A 24,258-nucleotide genomic window follows, 5' to 3' on the forward strand; every position below is an offset into this window, starting at 1 on the left:
TTGTCGCAGCATTAATGCAACTATATTAAATAGTTCTTTAGAGTAGGTCATGTCTGAATAGCAACTGAGGGAGAGAGTGCAATGGGAAGATATGAAACTCGTTTTTAGGAGGACTGCAGTTTCCTTCTCTAGATTCATGTTTTCCAGGAATTGTATTAGGCAAATGCTGAGATCATTTCTTTGAAAATGGTAAAACCAATTTCTTTTCCTATTCTTTTCCAATCAGAGCTTTTTCTCCATCTGTAATGACCTTTCCGTTGACAGGACATTAAATACTGATCTTCTTTCCATTTTCACAAGGAAACAGGAAAACCAACTATTGAAGGTTTTGGTAATTTTGACTGGATGTCTTGGGAAGAGGTGAAGGTGTCAGACTGAACTGTTAAAAATCAAAACTAAGCATTAAATTACAATGTGTTGCAAAGAAATTTATCTGAGCAATGTATCCTTCTAGTAGGAGTTGGGCACCCACACAACACATACACAGAGACATAAAATTTTTTACTATTCTCATTGTGATACTTTGAGAATAATAAGACTGGCATATAAATTAATTTTCAGTTCTGCATGCACACTTTATGTTGTGTGGCAGAGAGTGTTTCTAGCACCTCTGTGATTTTCCCATTTCTGTGATCCATTCACGAATGCTGGGTGGGAAAGAAACTGTTGATAAACCTCCATAGGAGCTCTAATTTCTCTCATTATCTTGTTGTGGCCAGTTCGTGAGATGTAAGTGGAAGGAAGTAGAATGTTGCTTGACTCCTTTTGAATTGAAATGGCCACACTCAGAATATCAACAGTAAATGTATCTCTGGTACGCAGTACCTATCTTGAAATGTCTTGTTGAACATTTCTGTAATGCTCTTGTGCTTGGTTAACAATCACATAATGAAATTTTCTGTTCTTCATTGGACTTCCTCACTCTTTTTCAATCCTAGCTGGTAAGGGTTCAATACTGATGAATAATATCTAATAACCAGGCAAAAAAGTGGTGTGGATCCCCCCTCCCAATGAATCTCAACCTGGCAGCTGCTTTTCTCACAGTTAGTTTCATGTGGTCATTCCACTTTGTCACTTCAAACAGATACTCCTAGGTGTTTCGTAGTAGTTAATATTTTCATTCATTCTTTTGCCAATAGTGTAATGAAATAGTTACAGATCTCTTTGCCTATTTATGTGCAGTGCATAAAATTCATTTGCCTTACGAATAAATTGCCAGTCCCATACCAGCCACGTATCTTCTGCAGGTCGTCTTGCAAAATGCTAGAGACTTCTGACTTCTCAACCTTCATATGGATGATAGCATTGTCCGTGAAAAGCCTCATAGAGCTTCTGACGTTATCCACTAGATAATTTATCTTGGCCACCCCAGATAACTTTTTTGTCCAGAAATAATAAATATATCAAGGAAGTGTTGTTTAGCTACCATGGAAGCATTAACCAACATGATTACCATTCTTGTATCTTTGTTCATGAGGAAGGTATGTGAGTAGTATGTATTTTTTAAAAACCATCCTGTATTTTTAATTTCATAATCTGCTTCCTCTCCTCAAGAAATGTTCAAAAACATATCATGTATTCACGTAAACATAGCATTCAGCTTGGTAAGAAATAGAGGGAGGGATAGTGGGGGGGGGGGAGGGGATGGGTGGAGCAAGTGGACAGAGGGAGGAGGTAGGGGGGTGGAAGAGGTGGAGATGGACTATAAGAAAATTAGAATGAATACATACCCGTGCAGTGCTGGGTACTTTGTAGCATATCACATCAGGGGCTCAGCGTTCATTTTCTGGGTACAGGCATGGTAATCGTAGGGTTCCTCAGCTGGGGACTGGTAAATGCCACCAGTCCTCTGTCACTGTAAGCTCTGGGCATGCTTCAGCAACCACCATGCATCATGGCAGTGGAATGTTGTGTGTCTCGGGGAATGGGGATCATGGCTCGACTGCCTGGATTGCAAGGATGGAATAAGCCTCCATAAAAAAAAAAAACCTTGATCTCAAGGTGTGTTGCATGCTGATGAGGTGGAACAGTTGTCGCTGGCAACCTTTTGGAAAACTGCCACGCATCAGTTGTGTAAGGCTTACGCAGGCACGTGGGGCTCTGTCTGAGTGGACCCTTATTTCCCTGTCTACTCGTGGAACCAGCATGGATCCTTTGAAATCTTCTCTTCTTCCTCCTCCCAGAGGAAAGGGTGGGCTGCTGGTAGTTACCAGAACTCATTCAAACTAGAGGGCTTGTGTAGCCAGCGCTCCAGACTTCAGAATTACAGACATTGTCAGTATTGAGTAACAGAAGGTATGCTGGTGGCCAGTATTTATTTCTTATGACCAAATGGAAAGAGAGGAGGTTTGAGAAAGTGTCACCTTTGTACAAACAAAAAGGTTTAGAGGGAATTGATGGAAGTTTAAAATCTGTCAAACGCTTGTCAAATGGCCCCCTGCTGGTAGAAACATCTAATTTCTAACAAGTGAAGAGCATTCAGGTAGCTCAGTGCTTTGGGCAGTATGCAATAGAAAGGGAACTTCACAACACTGTGAAATATAGCAAAGGTGTTGTGACTTGCAGGGATCTGGTTGACATTCCCCAAGAAGAATTAAAAGCTGAGTGGTCCCAGTAAGGTATCATTGATGTACATAACATAATGAAATGGGTGGATGGTTATCTTGTGAAACTGGACTCTTTGATACTGACTTTCAGCACTACAAAGCTTCCAGAGCACGTTAAGGCTGGTTTCCTCCACCTCACCGCGTGGCCTTATTTTCCTAACCCAATGCGCTGTTATACATGCCAGTGATTTTGGGCACACCACCTCAGGTTTTAAGAGAGCAACAACTTGTGTGATTAGGCTGTCCATGAAGGTGCTGGTTGTTCATCTCCAAAGTGTGTAAAGTGCTCTGACGATCACCGTGTCTGGATTAGGGACTGCAGTGTCTTTCTTGAAGAAAAGAAGATACAGGAAATGAAGACAAATAAAGATATCTCATATGGAGAGGCCAGAAATATCAATAAGGCCATGCAACCCCCAAAGTCTGCTACCTCCTTTTCACCTGCTCTTAAACAACCAGTTCAGAAGGCCAATGCAGCTATCCAAATGGAGGATGCTAGTGTCAGCACTAGCACCTGTATTTGCCAGTGCACTTGTGCCACCGCAATTCCTTCAAAGCCTACCCTTCCTCTCAAAACATCGGTCAAGTCTGCTGTCGCTAATGTCGCAGAGCTCCTTGCTCCTCCAAAACTTTGGTCTGTCCACGAGTCTTGTCCAGTGGTCTCACTACCACTGCCCGGTTTTGGCTCTGAAGTATACTCAGGACAAAAAAGCAAAGTATCCAACACCAACGGAGTTGGGGAAATAAACAGTTAGACAATGTTAATGTCATACTATCCGGCATCACTCTGGACTCTGGTGGAACTAATGGACCTTGATGTCGAACTGAGGCAATCATCTTGCCCCAAGACTGAGGCCCCACCCATTACGGGCTCCCCTCCCCAGTGGAAAGACAGGGTGAAAGTGCAGCCCCAGTGATAGATGGCTCCCGTATTACAGTGGAACTTTAGTGGGTTCAGGACCCATATAGAACTGAAACTGCTAGTGTAGGAATGCCCCCTATGCCTGTGTTTTCAGGAAACACATTTTAAAGCCACTGACACCTCTGTGCTATGTGGCTATATCCTTCACCGAAAGGACGACTTGACAGGTGCACGTTACTTACAAACACAGCTCTGTCCCCAGTCCTCTACTCTCTCCCTGACTGCTGACCTGCAAGCAGTTGCTGTCAAAATTCATGGTGTCAGATGATCACTGTTTGCTCTCTGTATCTACCTCCACAAGATGTAAAAAAACTATGAGGCTCTCGTAGATCTTGTGGAACAACTCCCACAACCATTTCTTCTGTTGGGAGACTTAAGTGCCCATCATGTCTTGTGGGGCTCGACCTCTACTTGCCTTGGGCGCCAGGTTTTGGAGAGCCTCATGATGTCTAATGAGCTGTGCATACTCAACATAGGTACTCACTCATTTCTGCACTGCTACTGGGTCATTTTCAGCCATCGACCTCTCTTTCTGCTCTCCAGCCCTCTGTTCAATGGGAGGTCATTGATGACCTTCATTCCAGTGACCGCTTCCCACTCCTCATTCATCTACTGGATGGAGCACTACCTGAAGATGGATGGTCAGCAGCGCTAACTGGACGCGATTCAGCCAGCTGGCTGTCTTTGAACATTGGAACAGCATCCGGGAATGGATGGACCACATCACGTGACTGATCCATAATGCCACTGACTTATCCATCCCAAAGGCCTCGGGTCATCTTGAGAGGTGACCTGTACCTTGGTCGACAGGTGAGTGCTGTTCAGCCATGTGGGACAGATGTACGGCTCTTCAACATGTTAAATGCCACACTACAGCAGACAGCCTCATAGCCTTTAGAGTCACAAAATCCAAGGCTTGATGCATAATTAAGGAGAGCAAGAAAAGGTCATGGCAAGCATTTCTGGACTCTGTCAACCATTCCACTTGTTCTACGGAACTATGAGAACTTCAGGAGGCTTTCTGGTAAATGCAGTTGTTTATCAATAACAGCACCTGGTGCCATCTCTCAGATGCTTGCGGAGAATTTTGCACGAACTGCTACCAATGCCAGCCAGGATCAGCGTTTTGTCATTACGGTGATACTGTAGAGAGGGGCAAAATTGCACTTCAGATCCAACAATTCTGAGACTCGTGATACTGCACGGCTCTGTTGGTTGCTCTGTCATTTTCCCAGATCATGCCCTCAAGGTCCACCTGCATCAAGAATTTACTGTCTTTGACATAGGAATATATGCGATCTTGCGGACACTGGAGCAGATGAGATGGTCTTCCAGTGCTAAATTTGTCTGTTCTGATTCCTTGAGTTCGCTTCACTGTCTCCAACATTTGTACCCAGTGGGTCAAGTAATCCAGGATGCCCTTTGCCAACTACAACAGCTGTGGAAGGTGTCATTCTGCTGCATACCAGGACACATGGGTCTTGCGGGGAACAAAAGGTCAGATCTAGCAGCCAAGGCGTGTAGTGATCCTCAGTCATTTCAGTGTACCATCCCCCTGCATGCCATCACCTCACTGTTGAGATACAAAGTCGTGTCAATGGGAAGACTAGTGGCTGGAAGTGACAGACAATAAGTTCTGTGTAGTAATTCCCACAACTCGACTGTGGCGTACATCTTTCCAGCCTTCTTACCAGGCTTCCGAGAGGGCCCTCCAATGTGTGGTGCTTGAGCCATGCAGATCAGTGTGTGCCACATTTTATTCCACTGTGCTTTATTTTCCAACCAGTGGGCTGTGGCGGATTTTGCTGATGGATCTGCACTCTATTTTATGTAATGTCCAAACAAATGTGGTTCAAGTTTTAAAGTTTTGTGGATTGTCCAACATTTTTCCCAAGCTCTTAGGGAGATAGTTTCAATGTATCAACAGGGTGACTTGCTCACCCAATTTTTTTTGTAATTGGTCAGCCAGTCACATTTCTGCGTGCTTTCCTTTAGCTCTTCTGTGTTTTGTTTTGTCTGAGTTTTAATTTCATCTACAGCTTCTTTCCCTCTTTCTAAGTTGTTTTTAGCGCATGTGAAGTGGTGACCCTATGGTAATTTAGAGTGTGCAACAATTTTAGAGTTTATCTCCACATCAGTTTTATAATGAGTGTAAGTGTGCTGATGACCTCAGCATTGAATGCCCATAAGATCCAAACACACACCCTAGCATATCGTTAAAACATTCAAAGCATTAAAATTCGGAGCACCACAGGCAGTGAGTGAAGGCTCATATGCTACAATCACAATTTCTAGTGATTGTAATTAGGAAAAGCAACCTTGTTAATGCTGCTCAAAATCTGGAACCTACAACTGATTATGAATCTAAGTTTTTATTTTATTTATTGCATCACTTCTACTTGTGATTTCCATTTGCTATGCGACAAGAACACTGCACTTTTGTAGTGAATGAACATAATGCTTCACTTGTCAGTATAATCATATGTTGTAGGCTTGACAAAACAGCACACACTTCAGTGGAATTATTTTTAATGAACAAGGTGATATTATGGTTTCATGAATAACTAGTCTATTGTATAAGGAGAGCGAGCTTTGCCTATCCTGCAAGTCAACAATGTACAGAAACAGCTCCATTTTTACATAAAGTACAAAACTTTTTCCAAAATTTGATGATAAATTTCTTCTTTGTTTTAGTTGGCCTACAGCTATTTCTTTAACTTTCTCACCTCAAAACAGTGTTGTCTTAAGAGATATGTGATACCCACATTCTGTTCAATCCTTACTTACAATGAAATCGAGGGTGAATTGAGGTATTTTAGTGGAGCTTTAAAGTTGAAACAATCTTGCTATTCCCAATATTTCATCAAATGTGCACTTTTCTTTGGTACTGATGTATTTGGTGACAAGGCACTGCCAAATTCCATTTTATCTACATCTACATCTACATACACATACATACTCGGCAAACCACTGCATGGTGCACAGTGGAGTGTACTTTGTAACACTGCTGGTCATTTCTTTTCTCATTCCACCCACAAATAGAGTGAAGGGAAAAAGACTGTCTGTATTCTTCCATACAAGCCCTAATTTCTCTCATCTTTCCTTTGTGGCACTTACTCGAAATGAATGTTAATGGCAGTAGAATCATTCTACAGTCAGCTTCAAATGCTTTGTCACTAAATTTTCTCACCAATGTTCCCCAAAAAGACTTGGTGCACAGCAGAATAATTTGGTTGCACAGGCTTAAAAATTTTATTTAAGATCCACCTGGTGAGTCTGGAATGGAATAAGTCAGAGCTGAACCAGACAGAAATGCATACAGTGCTGTACTGCTTAGCAAGACACTGTAAGAAAACATTACGTGACTCCGCATCTGAGCACTGCTGCAAAGGCAAACATTGACAGACTGAGCTTGATGGCCTGCAATCATTATTAAAATTATCAGAGTGAGGTAAGAAGTGCTGACGGGTCTGATAAATGTGGACAAATATATTCATGTGTCCAGAGCCTCAGTGTTGTAGGCAAGGCTCACTCTATAAATAATGCAGTTTTTGGAGTACAAGAACGCATCCTGTCATACTACCATTCTGCTCTTTTCTAAGAACCAAAGGAAATGATGGTCTAATGAGTTTCTGAGAAATCACGATGAGCTGTTTGATTGTGGCCAGCCTGCTACCTGCTTGCCGACTTACACACTGATGCAGCCAACAGTGATGCATAACATAGCCATGTCCAGCCAGTGCTGCCTACTGGGTCATCGCCAATGAGAAGGCTGGTGAGCAGCCAACCCCCCACCCCCCTCTGTTCAGTCATTGGGGTTAATCTACAAACTGCCATCTTCACACAGACCAGCCATGGTGCATCTGCGCACCCTCCTGGCCAACTCGAGAGCATGTGCTGCAGCCTTGATTGATCCATACTGGGTGACCAGAGCTTCTCTGCACAACAACCAGCATCTAAGACCACAGTTCGTAGATTTCACCTAAGTGCATGACAGAGCTGTGTTTGAGGGCGCTGAGATGGTCGCCAATCTGGGTCACTGCAGTACATCTGGCGGGTTACACCCACCTCGCCCGCTATTGGCAGCAGCACCACATGCATCTGAGCCACTGACCTGTGGCTGTGATGTCACAACATGCTGGCAGGGAGTCAGCATTCCTTCGTGGGGCGTGCACCCATGTCCCGCCACTACCTGCAGCTTTCAAGAAGCCATACCTTTGTAAATTTTGCTCAATCAGTAAATGTATTTACAGATGATGCCATATGACTGACACCTCCAGGCGTGCACTGGACAAATCCCCCTCACACTTTAATAGACCTTGTCATTACAGTGCAATCTGTAGCTCTGATACACTTCGTCGGTGTCGGAACGTGGTTCTGGGTCACTACAGAATGTTACTTTCATGCCAGGGATTTCCATTTGAATTCCCAAAATACTTGTATGATGATTGAACCTACTAGTAACAAATCTAGCAGCCCACCTTTTGAACTGTTTATATGTTATTCTTTAATTTGACCTGGTGGGGATCCAGACAGTCGAGCGGTATTCAAGAATATATCACACTGGTGTTCTATATGCGCTCTCTCTACAGATTGCAAAAAAATTAAGCTAAAATTCTCCTAATTAACCAAAGTCGACTATTTTCATTTGCTGCTATAGTCCTTACAAGCTCGTTCGATTTCATGTCGCTTCCCAGTGTTGTGCCTAGATATTCAATCAATGTGATGTTGAGCATCACTGTAGTCAAACATTACGAGATTGTTTTTTCCTATTCATTTGCATTAACTTGCAGGTTTCTACTTTTGTAACTAGCTGCTTTTCATTATAAAAACTAGAAATTTTATCTGAGTCATCTTATATCTTTTTATAGTCGCTCAACAGCAATACTTCCCCATAAACTACACAGTCATCAATAAAGTCAGAGATTGCTACTCACCTTCTCTTTCAGATCATTTGTGTCAACAGAGAATAATACTGGCCCTATCACACTTTCCAGTGTCACTCCTGAAAATACTTCTGTCTCTGATGAACACCCTCTGTCTAGAGCAACATACTAGGTTCTACTACTTTAGAAGTCTTTGAGAAACTCACATACCTGGGATCCTATTCTGTATGCTCGTACCTTCATTAACAGTCTGCAGTGGGGCACTATGTCAAATGCTTTTCAGATCTCAAAATGTGAAATCTGCCTGTTCTCTTAATCCATAGTTCGCAGGATATTGTGAGAAAAGGGCTAGCTGATATTCAGACAATCAATGCTTTGCAAATCCTTGCCACCTACTGCCAGGTATTCCATAACAGTGACCTCATTAGTCAATAGACATCGTAAGAGAGCAGAATGGGTTACTCTGCGGAACTTGTGGACTTTGAACGTCATCAGGTGATTAGGTGCCACTGGTGTCGTACATCTGTACGTGAGATTTCCACACTTCTAAACATCCCTAGGTCCACTGTTTCCAATGTGATAGTGAAGTGGAAATGTGAAAGGACACATACAGCACAAAAGCGTACAGGCCGACCTCATCTGTTGACTGACAGACACTGCCGACAGTTGAAGAGGGTCGTAATGTGTAATAGACAGACATCTATCCAGTCGCACACAGGAATTCCAAACTGCATCAGGATCCACTGCAAGTACTATGACAGTTAGGCGGGAGGTGAGAAAACTTGTATTTCAGTCGAGCAGGTGCTCATAAGCTGCACATCACGCCGGTAAATGCCAAATGACGCCTCGCTTGGTGTAAGGAGCATAAACATTGGACGACGGAACACTAGTAAAACATTGTGTGGCATGATGAATCACGGTACACAATGTGGCGATACGATGGCTGAGTGTGGATATGGCGAATTCCCCTGTGAACGTCATCTGCCAGCATGTGTAGTGAAAACAGTAAAATTCGGAGGCAGTGGTGTTATGGTGTGATCATGTTTTTCGTGGAAGCAGCTTGCATCCCTTGTAGTTCTGCATGGCACTATCACAGCACAGGCCTACATTGATGTTTTAAGAACCTTCTTGCTACCCACTGTTGAAGAGCAATTCGGGGATGGCGATTGCATCTTTCAACGTGACTGAGCACCTGCTCATAATGCACGACCTGTGGCAGAGTGGTTACATGATGATAACATCCCTGTAATGACTGTCCTGACTTGAAACACCTTTGAGGCGTTTTGGAACGCCAACTTTGTGCCAGGCCTCACCGATGAACATTGATATCTGTCGTCAGTGTACTACTCCATGAAGGATGGGATGCCATTCTCCAAGAAACCTTCCAGCACCTGACTGAACAGAGTGGACAGTCATCAAGGCTAAGCGTGGGAACACCATATTGAATTCCAGTGTTACCGACGGAGGGCACCACGAACTTTTAATTCATTTTCAGCCAGGTGTGCGGATACTTTTGATCACATAGTGTATACAGGAGTCAACTATGCCAGTCTCTCGGGATGCTGTGCTGGGCAAGAGATTAGTGATAAATGCAAGCTAAATAAGAGGCCAGTGCTGTAGACTACTCTTCATAAACCTGAATTGTGATTACATCTGGACCTGACAACTTTCTTGTTTTCAACTCTTTCAGTTGCTTCTCTACACCAGGGCTCCCTATTACTACATCCTTCTTATGGGAATTTATGCGTTAGTCAAATGAAGGTATGTTTGTACCATTCTCCTGTGTGAACAATTTCTTAAACATGAGATTTAAAACTTCAGGTTTCCTTTTGCTACCTTCGATTGCCACACCAGGCTGGTTAGCAAGTGACTGGATAGAATCCTTATAACCGCTTAGCTGTTTTACAAAGGACTAGAATTTTGTCATTTTGTTGGGTTTTCAACAAGCTCTTTTACTAAGGTATGATGGTGGTAGTTGTTGCATGCCTCGCACATTGATCTTTTAACAGATGCATGAAACTCTACTTACTTTTGCCTATCGTCATTTGCTCGTTGTCTTTTGAACTGAGAGTGCAGCAGCCTTTGCTTCATCAGCATTTCCCAAATTTTTGTTGTTAAGTCACTATGGGTCATTCCCGTGCTTAATCTGCTGACTTGGTACGTACTTCTCCAGAGCGTGATCTACAATGTGTTTAAACTTTGCCTGTAATTCTTCCACATTCATCATACTGGTACTCATTCATTGTCTAAGTGATATGCTAACAACTGCTTATCTGCTCTTTGTAGCAAAAGTGTTGTCCTGGCTGTATTGGTAGTTTTATTAACTTTTGTAACCACCATTGCTATATCATGATCACCGATCCTTGTATTATACTGATACCACTGATAAGGTCAGGCCTATTTGTAGCTAGAAGTTTCAGAAATCGGCAGTAGAAACCACCACAGAGTCAACAAAGCCTTTGTTTGAGACACTCCACTTGTCTCCATAGCAGAGGACCATGATCAACTCTGGAAACAATGACATAGATTGCGAGTGTTGTGATTGTGCCCCATGTGCAAAGCCACAAATCTTCATCACTTCTGCCAGCCACTCGTCGCCATACCCACTTCTTTCCATTCGAGCTCCTCCCCCTCCTGCTCCCAGCTATTTCCCAATGTCATTTTTGTTTACAAAATATGACAGTATACAGTACTTGCAATATGTTACAGCAGTGGAAGGGACCTCTAACCACAAGAGACAGTGCCACAAGTTCCTCCAAAAAATCATAACACAACACGCAGACACACGCCATACTAACAGATGTAAATCCACGTGATGATGGAGGTTTAAACTTTTGAAATGCATTGTGGAGAAAAAAAACAATGACTGGTTACAGTAAACTTGTAGTTTCATTTAATGTCAATAACAGTCATGGTAAAGCCTAACAAAAAATGTTCGCGTTTGGAGAACAGTTCTCTCTCTGCTCTTACTTTTGCTTCCTCGTTCTTCCCCACCCTGGCCATCACATAAGTTTCGTGAAGTTGATGTGCTTAGTAAGATATGCTCTGGTTCCCTACTGATTAAAACCTCTCCTGCATGTCAGTCGGCTTTACTTTGTGCTTGGGAGTGCTTAGGAGACATGCCGGTGAGCATTACTCCATTCTGCTCTGATATGGCTCTACACAGCAATGGTCCAGTCCCACCTAGATTATTTGAGTCTCACATACGGCTTGGGATAACCTTCAACTTTACAGATGCTGGACTCGATACACCATTGTGGGTTACAACTGGAGACTGGTCCCTTTCGGAATAGTTGTGAGATCAGCCTCCTAGTGGAGGCAGGGGTTCCACCTTTGCAGGTTCTGCACAAACAACAGTTAATTGCTTGTGTGTTATGCTTCCACAGCTCTCCAGAACACCCAAAGTACCATCTCCTCTTTCTAGATAAGGAGATTCACTACCTGCAATTGTGGCCCAGGTCTGGGGTTAGGATTGCCATCCACGTTCAGTCCTTTTTTTTTCTGACCTCCAGCTTTCCCCTATCCACAGGTCTGTCCTTGACATATCATGAGGTTCAAAAGACTCAGCTCATGCTGAAGGCCTCTGTCGCCAAATTTTCTCCATTATCAGTGTGTTTTGGGGTTTGGAAGTAGTCTATACTGATGGCTCAATGGTTGACAGTCTTGCTGACTTTGCTTATGTTCAGGCAGAGATGCAATGAACTCTGCTCCTTGTCAGACAGCTGCAGTGTTTCTGCTGTGGAGTTGGTACCTATATCTCGTGCTCCTGAGCATATCCGTTCCTGCACCAGTGAGTCCTTCCTCATCTGTTGTGACTCTTTTAGCTGTTTACAAGACCTTAACCAATGTTACCCTTGCCATCCCATGGTCCTGACTATCCAGGATTCCCTTTCCTCACTCAAACAGTTTGGTTTTCATCTGAACCCTGGGTCACATTGAGGTTCTGGGAAATGAACTTGCTGACACGTTGGTCAAATTGGCTACTGGCAAGCCACTTATTGAGACTGGTATTCTGAAATTGGGTCTTGGATTGGTATTATGCCATTCAGTTCTAAGTGTTTGGAATATGGAATGGCATACTCTGACTTTGCCGAACTGTGGGGGTAAAAGAGACCACAGATTTGTAGAGGTCCTCCATGCGGGCATCTCACAAAAACTTCTTTGTCCTTTGCTGGCTTCGCATTTGCCATACTTGGCCAACTCAGTGGTCATCTCCTCCATCATGAGCATCTGCAGGACCTTTATTTATCAGTTTCAATGACTGGAAGCTATTTTGAATGCTAAAGGTTTTCCTACACCATATTAGGCTTGGTAACATGGTTTGGTTTTGGTATTCCCATATTTTTGTCCACCCCCAGTACATCTTCTTATACAAAGCTGAAGTATTTCTGGGAAAGCCAGTACACCAGTAAAAACAATACAATGCACACTAAAAGATTGTTTGGAAGAAAAAACAAACTAAAGAAATTTAAAGATTATGCAGTGCAATTATTGTCAAGATATGCATGTTTTAAAGTCTTTGCATCAATCATCTAGGGGTGATAGAATGCCATGGGGAAATGACTTTTGTTAGATAAAAAATGTTCACCAGTGCTTCCCAGTGACACTAGCATCTTTTAATACTGGTTGTGCCCCTGAGAGGTGTTCATATGCATTGTGTGTTGCCTATAAACCATTCATCTGCTCCATATGAAGGGGAATAGGCAGAGTTCCTGGTTCACTTCTAAAATATTTTTCTGCTCTAGAGACAAGAATTCCTAAGGTTTTCTTCTTGAAAATCGCTCTGGTGGTTTACTGGCATAGGTAGTATGCAGATGCAGCACACCTTTTCAGTAGACCCTGATAGTTCGGTGATATTTTGCTGTCCCAGGGCCAATGAGATTAACAAAAAGATACTTAACACCACCAGACAGTGTTGGCAAACATTTTGTCTCTAACAAAGGTTGCTCCCCATGACATGATCTATCACCCCTAGATGATTTTTTTGAAAGACTGTGAAACACTGTATAAATGAAATCCGTTATTTGAAGATAAGACATGAAATGGATAACCCCATTGCTGGTCTTGAATCCAATTTGTATTCTGACACAGTGGCATCTGAATGCAGTAGGCTGAAGTGCAGTGGTATGTAAATACTAATTGATTCAATAATTTATACTCAAAAATTAAAATATTCCATAACACAGCAGGTGTAGTAATCTGCAAGAATGGCTCTATAATGCTTAACGAGAAATTGACAAATACTGATTTTTTTTATTTTTTATTATTTGTATTTATTTTGAAATCTTGACCATTGCTCTTGGAAATCAATCATTTGTTTATAATATCCTTTCTCATTTCATTAAACAGGCAAACAGGGATGAAAATACAGATGTGGATGAGACAGCAGCCCAACAAGATGCAAACGCACTTTTTGAAGCAGGTATTTTTGCTTGAAATCGTGATTAATTGAAGATTTTTTTTTAGTTAAAAAATGGAAAGTAAGCTGTACTTCCCTACTTTATATTGGACATCATATCAATCTGTACAGCTGTTTGCATTTCAATATTTGTTATGCCCAACAGCAGAAAGCCTTATCATGCCATGAGTTCAAATTAGATCAGATTTTGGCACTACTGCTGTAATCAGTGAAATTTTCTGAACGTATCTAAAAGAATGGTGTATATATTTGCACTTTATTTGAACTCGGTCACTAACAATAAATGAGAGAGAATATAGATGAATATACAACCCAAGTTAGAGATTTAATTGAAATAGAAATTTCCTGCTCATCAAAAAAGTGTATAAGAAATTATACTGTCATATTAAAATGTTATGGCAGCAGAGTCGAATGAAATGAGTAATGCTCATTTAGAAATCTTAGTTGCACCATTATTTCTTACATAAGGTGTGTAAATGTAACTCTGCTCCCTCTCCCAAAGAGCCAATATTCTTTGAGATGTAGTTTGTCTTATACTACTAAATGAAATGCTGTTTGTATTGTGTCAGACATGTTATACTTCTTTGTAATACATATGAAACATGTTTAGTTTTGTATCTAATAATTGCATTATATGATCATTACATATATGTTATTACATTGCTGTTGTTTGCTATTATCTTGTTTTTAGATGAAAAACAACTTATAACACAAGTTTTGTGAGGTTAAAGTACTATTTATTTCTGATTACTTTTTGTGATTTTACTAGTGCCACCATGGAGATGTACTTAATTGGTCTGCAAACCCAAATGCTTCGCAAATAAAAAGAAACATAATGTGTATTGGGCAAGACAAGCAGTCTTTCACTTAGTTGCATTAGACAAACCACATCTCAAAGAACATGGACGGTAGGACATCAAACAAGCCGACTTGGAGCAGGAGAAGCATCCCAGGACATTTTAATTTCCACTGTCTATACTTTTACAAATAAATTCACAAAACTTTGTCAGTGTGACAAGGAAGGGTTCAGGATTCACACTCATACCAGTGGAAGTTAAAAAACACAATAAAATATTCTTTCTTACATCTGAAATTTCATCATTTTTATTTCACTTACTGTTGGCTGCTGCTATAGGTACACTTTTCTTCATGAGAGAGAGAGATTCAACAATGAATTCTGCATAGCATGCAAACCATACTTAAAGGTGTATGAATCTCTAGAATTTTCCAAATCTATTAAAAACTGTGGTAAAAATTGAGATAATTGACTATAAATGTTGAGTTTTTTCTAAACATGAAGTTTAAAATGTAACACCTCATTCATTTCGTAAACCGAATAAATTCTAGAGTTACTTACTCCTGTAAGTATGGTTTGTGTACTGTGCAAAATTCATTGAAGAAAAGTGTACCAATAGCAACAAATGCAGCAAATAGTAAGTGGAAAAAATGATGAAATTGCACACACAAAAAAATTATTTTGTTATGTTTTGAACTTGCACTGCTACAAGTGTGATTCCTGAATGCTTCCTGGTCATGCTGACAAAGTTTTATGAATTCATTTGCAAAAAGTAAAGACAGTGGAAGTTGGAACGTCCTGTGGTGCCTCTCCTGCTCCAAGTTGACCCCGTTTGACATCCTACCCCTGGTAAACAGCATTGTGAATTGTGCTTTGTTAGTCTCATATCATACATATCCTAAATCGGATGACTCGGGTACAGAAGACACATCAAAATTGTGGCAAAATTTCATCATAACCAGAACAGCTGATGTTCATAACAGCATCCTAATGATAATAGTTTTGTTATATGTACGTACAATTAAAGCAATCTATCTTGAAATTTCCCCTTACTCAAATTATCATTTCATATGCAGTGGTTCCGCCTGCTTTGTTTCTTCGTGTGTTGCTCTCGGTGTCAATGTACTGCATTGCTATACTGGCTGAAAATGGGGTTTGTAATTTGGACGCTGACTGCAGTAAATGATGTAGCCCACAGGTGCACAGCTGTGTTTCGCTTGACTTTTACTTTCACTTTGCACAATCCCCCAATAATACTCAGTTATATAAGTATGGCCAGTGCAATATTGTTTAAACTTTCCATAAGCCTCGTTAATAGTTTGCAGGTGAACCTCAACATACTGCTACAATATTTCAAAGTTTAATTTACAGAAATTACAATTAAAACTTAACTCATTAAATTAACTAAATATATAGAAAAATTGCATCTTTTTAACAGTTTCTTGTACTACAAGGTTTAAGCTGAATTATTTGTTTAAATGATGAAATTAACAAATATAGTCATGCAAACAATAATTAATTCCAAAGTAATTGTCAGTTTCATCAAAAGTAAGAGCTGGCTTTGCTAACATGTTTTTGAATAGAGGCAAATAGATACTAGCATTTTGTCTTCCAAATGTTTATAATTAGTGCAGAATTTATGTTTGTTCATATGTCAACAATAGAATTTAAGTTAAAAAACAATTACTGATTTCACTCTATGACAAAACATACTAACTAGGAATACTTGAAATAAATTAGAAAATCAACTACATGCATAAAACTAAGCGGAAAATTAGATCTGGTGTTACACTCTCTAAAACTGAGGGCCAACCTTACTCTTTTATGAAAATGCAGCTTATATTCATGTATGCCAATGGTAAATAGTTAAAAGTAACAAAACGAATTTAAAGAAGGAGATGGCAAAACAAGAGGGGAATTAAAATTATCCCAGCTTGCTTCGTCTCAAACCCCCTCTGAATTCTTCTACCGAATGGAAGCATTTCTCCACAGAATTTTCTGTAGCCTTATTTTTAAAAATTCTTATTTCACATTGACTGTGTTTTTGCTCATGAATTTGTTATACATGGTGGTCAGAAACAGTCTGAAAAGCTTGTAAATGTGTTGTAGGGGAGGGTGTGCTGAGAAATAACATTAAAGGAAAACATTTGATACATTGTGTCCTTTCTGAGTTATTAAGCATTGAAGTTAGCCAATAAGGTTGTTGCACATGCAAATTAAAGCAACCTGCCAGATAAAATTAGTGCTCATTGTTCTCCTTGCATAACTAATAGCGTAAGAGAGTGCTCAGTGTTTGGATTGGGTTAAATCCTTACCACCCTTCCCATGTCCATTTTTTTTTTTTTTAATCACTCTCTTGTTCGCTTTTAGGAAGCCAAACAGAGACCATGTTTGGTGACACTCTTTATTCCTTGTGTTGTATGTGTGAGTTAATGATTCTTCTCAAAAAAAATTTGTCTGCTGCATAGGAAGAATATCATTCTGTAAATGTATATGGAGGGAACAGCTATATTTTGCAGTTTCCAAAATAGTGGATGGCAAGTTTTTTTTTTTTTTTTTTTTTTTTGTTTTTTTTTCATATGCATGTATCCAACAGCATTCTTCTGCAATTTCTGTAGTTGAGATAAATTATTTGTTCTTCCCCAAGCCAATATACCATACCTAATGACCTACCAACAAATTGAAAATAACTAAGATTGCTATTTTTTTTGTACTCCTATCATTAGGAAGTCAATATATGTATTCCAGCTTAGGTTCTGTCCCACATTTAGTCCAAAGAATTTGAGTGTGTCAACTTCTTCCATTAGTTGGTTGGTGTGTTGTATTTTAAGTTCCACACATTTCGAATGTTTGGTTTTGAAATGTTCCATATAACTTTTTATAATGTTTAGTTTCAACTCACTTAACTGAAAGTAGTATTTTAGGATATCCAGTGGGCTGACAATAGAGCCCAATCTTTCGTGCACCATCATTCCCCCCAACCCCTGCCCTGGGGGCTCACGGTTCCGTCTTCATTTCGTGTGTGGCACACAAGAGGTCCCTAACTATTGCAGCCCATTCTTCCTTCCTGGACTGAATTTCCCTCACTGCGCCCCTTCCTCCGCATCCTCACTCCTTCCATGCTGCGCCTCCCCCCCCCCCTTCTTCCCCTCTCTTGGTGTTCCGATTCATGTCAACCTGGCTATCTACCTGGTTCCTTGTATTGCTTTCAATTTTGTTTCTTTTCTGTTCTTTCATCCTTTTTGGCATTTTTTGTCCCCCTTGGGGTTTGAGCTCCACTTCTAAGTTTTCTGCCTTCAGTGTGAGCCATCTGGGGAAGACCTCTCTCCTGAGTGTCTATGGCATGGATTCCTCTACCCTCTTCCTTCCTTGTCGTAGCCCACCTACACCCCACTGTGTCACCAGCACGTGTAGCCAGTCCGTGTGGTGGGGCTTTTATGTACCCACCTGGCTTGAGCCCCATGACAACACAGGGATCAAACTATTGATACCTGAGCTGTTGTCTTTCCATGTATGCCAAGGACTGATTGCTTCTCATCCTGGAACATCAGAACTCCTGGCAATGGGCACCTTGCCAGACAGCCCTTTCTGTGGCTGGGTGGTGCACACGGGGATAGCTCCTAATCAGAGTGGGTGATATCAGGGTGGATGCTTGGCGCATGAAGCGTATCAAGCTGCAAAAATCTGGGTGTTCTCAAACAGCTGTCTCTCTGAATGGTAACGGATCATTGAATGCTGCTTCCTATGATCCTCCTGCCTTGCCTTCCCTGGCTACATCCTGGGAGGAGGGCCAGGCTCGCTGTCTTGGGATGAAACATTTTCCACACTACCTGGTCTGTACTAGGATGAATGTTTTTTGAGAATATCAAAGACAAGTTTGGCGAAGTGTAGTCTCTCAGTGAGATGCAGTTTGGTTCCCTGTTGACCAAAGCTGCTTCTGCCGGCCACTCTGGAGCTCTTCATGTTTGTGATGGTCTTGGTGATGTCCCAGTGTCTGTTACCCCTCACCAGTTTCTGAATATGGCCCAGGGAGTGATTTTTCATAGGGACCTCATGTTGCAAACTAATGAGGAACTATGGGCTAATCTGGAGTGATGCAATGTTCATTTTGTTAGACGTGTGCATATGGGTCGTAAAGACCACGGCACTGATACTGGCACCTTTATTCTGACGTTGAGGGAGATACTGTCTCAGAGAAGATCAAGGCAATGTGGTACTGATGGGTGGTGGTATGTATGGCTCCACATCACAAGAGGTGCTTTCGGTGCTTGCGTTTTGGGCATACATCTTCCTGCTGTACGGCAGACATTCTGTAATGTAACTGTGGATACCCACTCCATGAGGGAAGCTCTTTTGTTCCACCATCTGTGTGTGTGTAAATTGTCATGACTGCCACTCTCCTTGCTAGCCAGATTGTCCTGTTTACAGGAGAGAAAAGAATATCCAAAAGTAAAAGTCTCTGGATCATCTTATCCTATGCTGAGACTCACCAAAAATATGACCTGCTCCACCCAGTTTCTATTTATTGTACCTTTGCCCCCTACAGATTTTTAAGTCCCACTGGCTCTTCCAGGTTTGAGTTGACACTTCACTCAGCACTCCTCGGATTCAGGAGAACAGTATCCCACAGGGTTGTGTGTTACTTGTCAGACTCTTCCTAATCACCATCAATGGGCTTATCACCTCTGTTGGGCCTATGGTTAGCCAGGAGTTGTATGTCGATGATTTTTGCGTCTGGCGGAGCTCTCGCTCAGTAGCATCTGCTGAACGCCAGCTCCAAGGCGCCATCGGAGGGGCCTCTGCATGGACCCTTTCCCATGTCTTCCAGTTTTGTCCCTGCAAAATGCAGGTTATGAATTTTTGCTGTCGATTCACAGTACAGCCCGATCCAGAACATTATTTAGGCAACTGGTGCTTAGATGTTGTAGCATGATCCCATTCCTTGAGGCTTATTTTTGATAAAAAGCTGATGTGGCTACCCCATATCCATGGCCTGAATACTACATGCATGCGGATGACTTTTGCAATAGTCCCTTTGACAGTCTTGTCACAAAAGTGGGGATTCCTCATCGACAAATATGATGGAGCCATATCCCAGTTTCTTATGCAATCGCCATTTGACAATTCTCTGACTGTCCCGTTTACACCATCCTCTTTGCAGACGAGGAATCTCTCATTCCTGATACCTGCCCTCGGGTGGGATTGCCGATTAGAATGCATCAGCATTTTAACATGTACAAACTCAATGAGCAGCTTACAGTCTATAGACCATTGCTACTCTAGTCACCCTTTGGTATCTACTATCGATGACCTTCTGTTTGACCTTGGCTGTGCAGCCTGCTCAGTTGTCTTTCTCTGGGTCCCATGTCATGTGTTCATCCCAGGGAATGAACTGGCTGACCGTTTGGCTAGAGGGGCAGATACTTGCCCCAATCACTTTCATGATTCCAGGTGCAGATACACACAAAATCTGTTTTGCCCAAAAGTGGAATCACATTTGTTGTACTACTGCTCTCAGTAATAAACTCCGCTCAATCAAGGAGACTACTGCAGTTTGGTGCTCTTCCTTCTACTCCTCTTGGAAGGAGTTCACTGTCTTATGCCATATGTGCATTTGTCATACTAGGCTCCCCCATTGTTTCCTCTTGTGTATTGAGCCACCCCCGAAATGTGGTCGTGGAGCCAGACTGAAGGTATCTCATACATTGATGGAATGTCCCTTCTTTTGGTCCTTTGTACTAAGTATAGCCTTCCAGATTCTTTGTCTTTAATGTTAGCAGGTGATTCACGGTTGGGTGATCTGGTTCTCAGTTTCCTTTGTGAAAGTTTTTTTTTCTTTCTCCTTCAGTTATAAGGTTTAGCTTTCCTTCTGGAGCAGAGGCAGAGTTGTTGTGGTTGGGACCTCTTGGTCTGGGACTCATGACCCTCCCCCCATGCAAAGGCTGCTTTTTTATCCCTCTGCTTTTCTTGTTTTAAGATTTGTCATACCCTTTAATGCCTTCTACTGTGAATGTTTTTAGCTTCCTCACTTAATAGTTTGACCCCTCTGACAGAATCCACCCAATTTTAGTGGACACCTCTATCCTATGCACGTAACTTTTGAATTGCGGAACTGATGACCTCGCAATTTAGTCCCATAACCCCCCCCCCCCCCCCCCCTCAATCAATCAATCAGTCATCATTGGCTCCAAAACCATAACTTGCTTACATGCAAATTAGATAAACATATGAGCAGAGGCTTCTGTAAGATCACAGAAGATACCTACAAATTTACTCCTCTGATCTCATTGTTCCCATATCTTTCCAGGAAAGGAGTGTTTTTTCCTTCTTGAAATCCGTATTGGTTAATTATAATAGTATCATTTTTACAATAAACTTTTGGGTCTGGTTTGTGGCTACTTCTTCCAAAATTTTCAACAGACTTGGAAATATAGAAATAGCATGATAGTTTCCCATGTCTTTCCTCATCCCTTTCGTGAACATACGCCTGACTTCAGCATACTTCAACATATCAGAAAAACATCCCTATTCAAAAGGTTGATAATTTTAGTTAATAGAAGTGCTATTATGTGATACGTGGCTTTAATGACTTCAGTGGGTATCCCATCCCACCCAGCAGAGTTTTTATTTTTTTTAATGGGAATGTAACCTTTTCCATATCCTCTCTGAGACTTAAAATCTGAGAGATACTCAGCTTCTTGGTATTGTCTAAATAGTCTTACTTTACTCTAAGACTCTGCTAAGACAGCATCTGACTTTGACACAGTTGTGAAGAATTCATTTAAACACTCTGACATTTGAGATGAGTTTACAATAAGGCTGCCATCTACTGTAATTTCATTACTACTAATTCCAATGCCTAACTCTGATTTGACAATTGACCATGCCATGTTCGACTTATTTGTATGTTGCAAAATGGAGATATTGTTTGGCTGCCTTCGCAACTTGTCTCATTGTAACTTTATAATGTCTAACATCTTCAGTAAAATGCAAATTTTTATTGTATTTCAATTCATTGTGGAATTGCCTCTTCCTGGTGCTAGAACTTTTTATACCCTGAGTTATCCAGTTAAGTTTACTAGTCATTTTGTTACTTGTGGTTCTAAGTGGGGAAAATTTTATTAAAAGTTTCAAGAAAGCTACTCAAAAACTTGACAGTTATTGCTACCTGAAATGTAGCTGTCAGAAGGCCATTAAACTTCTCTTAACTTACTACTAAATATAGAAGTTTTTTTCAGTTCCTTGTTGTATAGCTATTGTTACAAGAAATTTCAATGTTAATTTTTGGTGATTTGGTGAATATAAATTTTGCTTAGATTTAGGAATCTCTGACCACTCCACATTAAACACATTTTTCCTTTTGTTTTTCTTTATTGAGATTTTGAAGCAAGTACTGAAATTTGACCATAAAAGCTTAAATTTTGTACTCTATTTGTATACGTGGATACATTTTCATGCTCACCTTATTCAGCACACTTTTGTTATTTCTATAATTATTTTTCCAAATATAGTTCATGGAAAACACATCTGGCACAAAAGTGATCTCCATTATGGGCTTATCTCTCTTGCAGCTCCTCAATATTTGTGCTTCATTCTTATTTCCTCAATTTCTGATGAAAATGCAACAGGTCTTTCATTTAAACATCTTGGAGCTTTCTCATTAAACAGGAGTTACAGCTTGCATATGATTTTTAGTGGAGTATGGAGTACTGTAGTCTGCAATAGTATATACAGCACATTCCACAATTCCTATTACATGCTTGTGGGGGTTGTAGAGGGGACTAAGTAAATACAGTTTCGATAAGGAACCCATTTCTGGAAATGTACCACTGTTTGGATATGAAGTAAGTTTGAGGTTCAGATGACTTTCAGATGTCTGAAGACACAGTACATGAATAAACTGAGAAGAGGGTGCCATCTTCAGTCCCAGTTTCATTTATGACATCACATACCACTGCCATCCAACTGCAACAGTGGCCGAGAGAAACTGAGATGTTTGCTACTACAAGGGTTGACTATGGTGCTCTACAAATGCACCACATACTAGATATTGAAGAGGACATCTTTTGTTACATAAAAGAGAACTTAATGACAAGTACTTAAAACATTGCATGTGCTGTGGGATCCTGTAGAGCGTACAAATTGGAGTTTTGTATTCTCCTTTGTGTGCATTATAGGAAGTGGGAGACTTGAAAGTGATTATATCTTCAAATTTATTTTACATTTGAATGGTAAATTGTCAGATGTAGGCTCCTTATTGAACCTTTATCTACTAGATCCCATCTAGAACATGTAGAAGCCTGTAAGTGGAAATGTGAAACACCCTTCATATCAACTTCATAATAGTGCTTCACTCGTTTGTGTGTGTGTGTGTGTGTGTGTGTGTGTGTGTGTGTGTGTGTGTGTGTGTGTTTATTATTGATATTTTCAAACTTTTACAGGTGAGAAGCAATGGGGAACAGAAGAGTCAGTTTTCAATGCAATTTTGGTTTCTCGTAGTGAAAATCATTTGAGGCAAGTTTTTGTGGAATATGAGAAATTGACGGGTCACACCCTGGAAGAAGCCATTAAGAGTGAATTTTCAGGAAGCATAAAGAAGGGCTTGATAGCAATAGGTATGTTTGTGGTATAGTACTTTTGTTCTGTTGTTAATATCTTACTTATGTTGGAAAAAGTCATAATTTTTGCTGATCATAAGCTATATGGTTAAATAGTGTAGAACAAACACTGCCCAGAACAGTAAAGGTTTGTCACTTTCAGCTTTTAGTGAAGGAAGGAAAAGACTCCAAAGAAATTATGTTAGATGAAACAACTTACTCCAGCAGACAGCAAGAAGCTGAACTTCTATCATTACACGATGTATCCAGAAAGTTGCTGGAATTATTTTCATTGTGTACTAGTGTGCTAGCTCTTGGCAAGTAAAGTTCCTACTTCTAAGTGAACCAGAAAAAGAGATCCCCATGTTTCCTCTGAAGCTGAACTTCATGGAAATGAATAAGTATCACAATTAATATTGTCATTTTATGGAAATGGAAACATGGGCTATGATAACATTAAATTTCATATAGTATACATGTAACAGCGTTTGAAACCATCTGACATACTGGAAAAATATCATTATGTTGATAGCATAGGTAATGGTACAAGAATGGTAAAAATTTCTTGAAGAAAAACAGTTGCTGGAAGATAACCAAAGGAGTGGGTGGTGTTCTGAAAGTGACAAAATTGTGAAACTTGTATTAAACTTCCTTGTTAAAGATACAGCTGAGTCGTTACAAGGAAGGTGTTATGACACCTGTGCCGAGTCTGGGGCTTCACCTGCATGTACATCGCCTGGCCAGGTCCTCAGACAGTAACACTGCGCATACCTCCCATACTGTGTGACTGAGTGTAAGGGTGTTTTCATTTGAGTTTTCGTCAAGTTTTCATTATTGTATTCACGTAGGATCGATGAATGTTTATTGGGTCAAAACATGTAAAAACAGCGATTTGACAATACACAGATTAGTGAAGAAATTTTGAGAGACTGGATCGATTTTAGACAAAGATCTAGAGAACCCAGTGTTTTACTTGAAAATAAATTAGATGAGGTACATGAGGTCTTGGAAATAAGTGTGAGAAAATGTTGT

At 40.8% G+C, this 24,258-nt stretch overlaps 1 protein-coding gene across 3 annotated transcripts in view; it reads left to right on the forward strand.

Moving 5' to 3' along the window:
• The window catches only part of LOC126298649 (annexin B9-like), a 93,839-nt gene that overhangs the window by 27,382 nt on the left and 42,199 nt on the right, over positions 1–24,258 (forward strand). For all 3 annotated transcript variants that reach the window (XM_049990062.1, XM_049990063.1, XM_049990064.1), the window contains exons 6-7: positions 13,764–13,836; positions 23,071–23,244. In XM_049990062.1, the coding sequence (XP_049846019.1) occupies positions 13,764–13,836; positions 23,071–23,244 (247 nt within the window). The remainder of the gene's footprint in view (positions 1–13,763; positions 13,837–23,070; positions 23,245–24,258) is intronic.

The sequence above is a fragment of the Schistocerca gregaria genome, chromosome X, assembly GCF_023897955.1.
Source record: "Schistocerca gregaria isolate iqSchGreg1 chromosome X, iqSchGreg1.2, whole genome shotgun sequence".
NCBI lineage: Eukaryota > Metazoa > Arthropoda > Insecta > Orthoptera > Acrididae > Schistocerca > Schistocerca gregaria.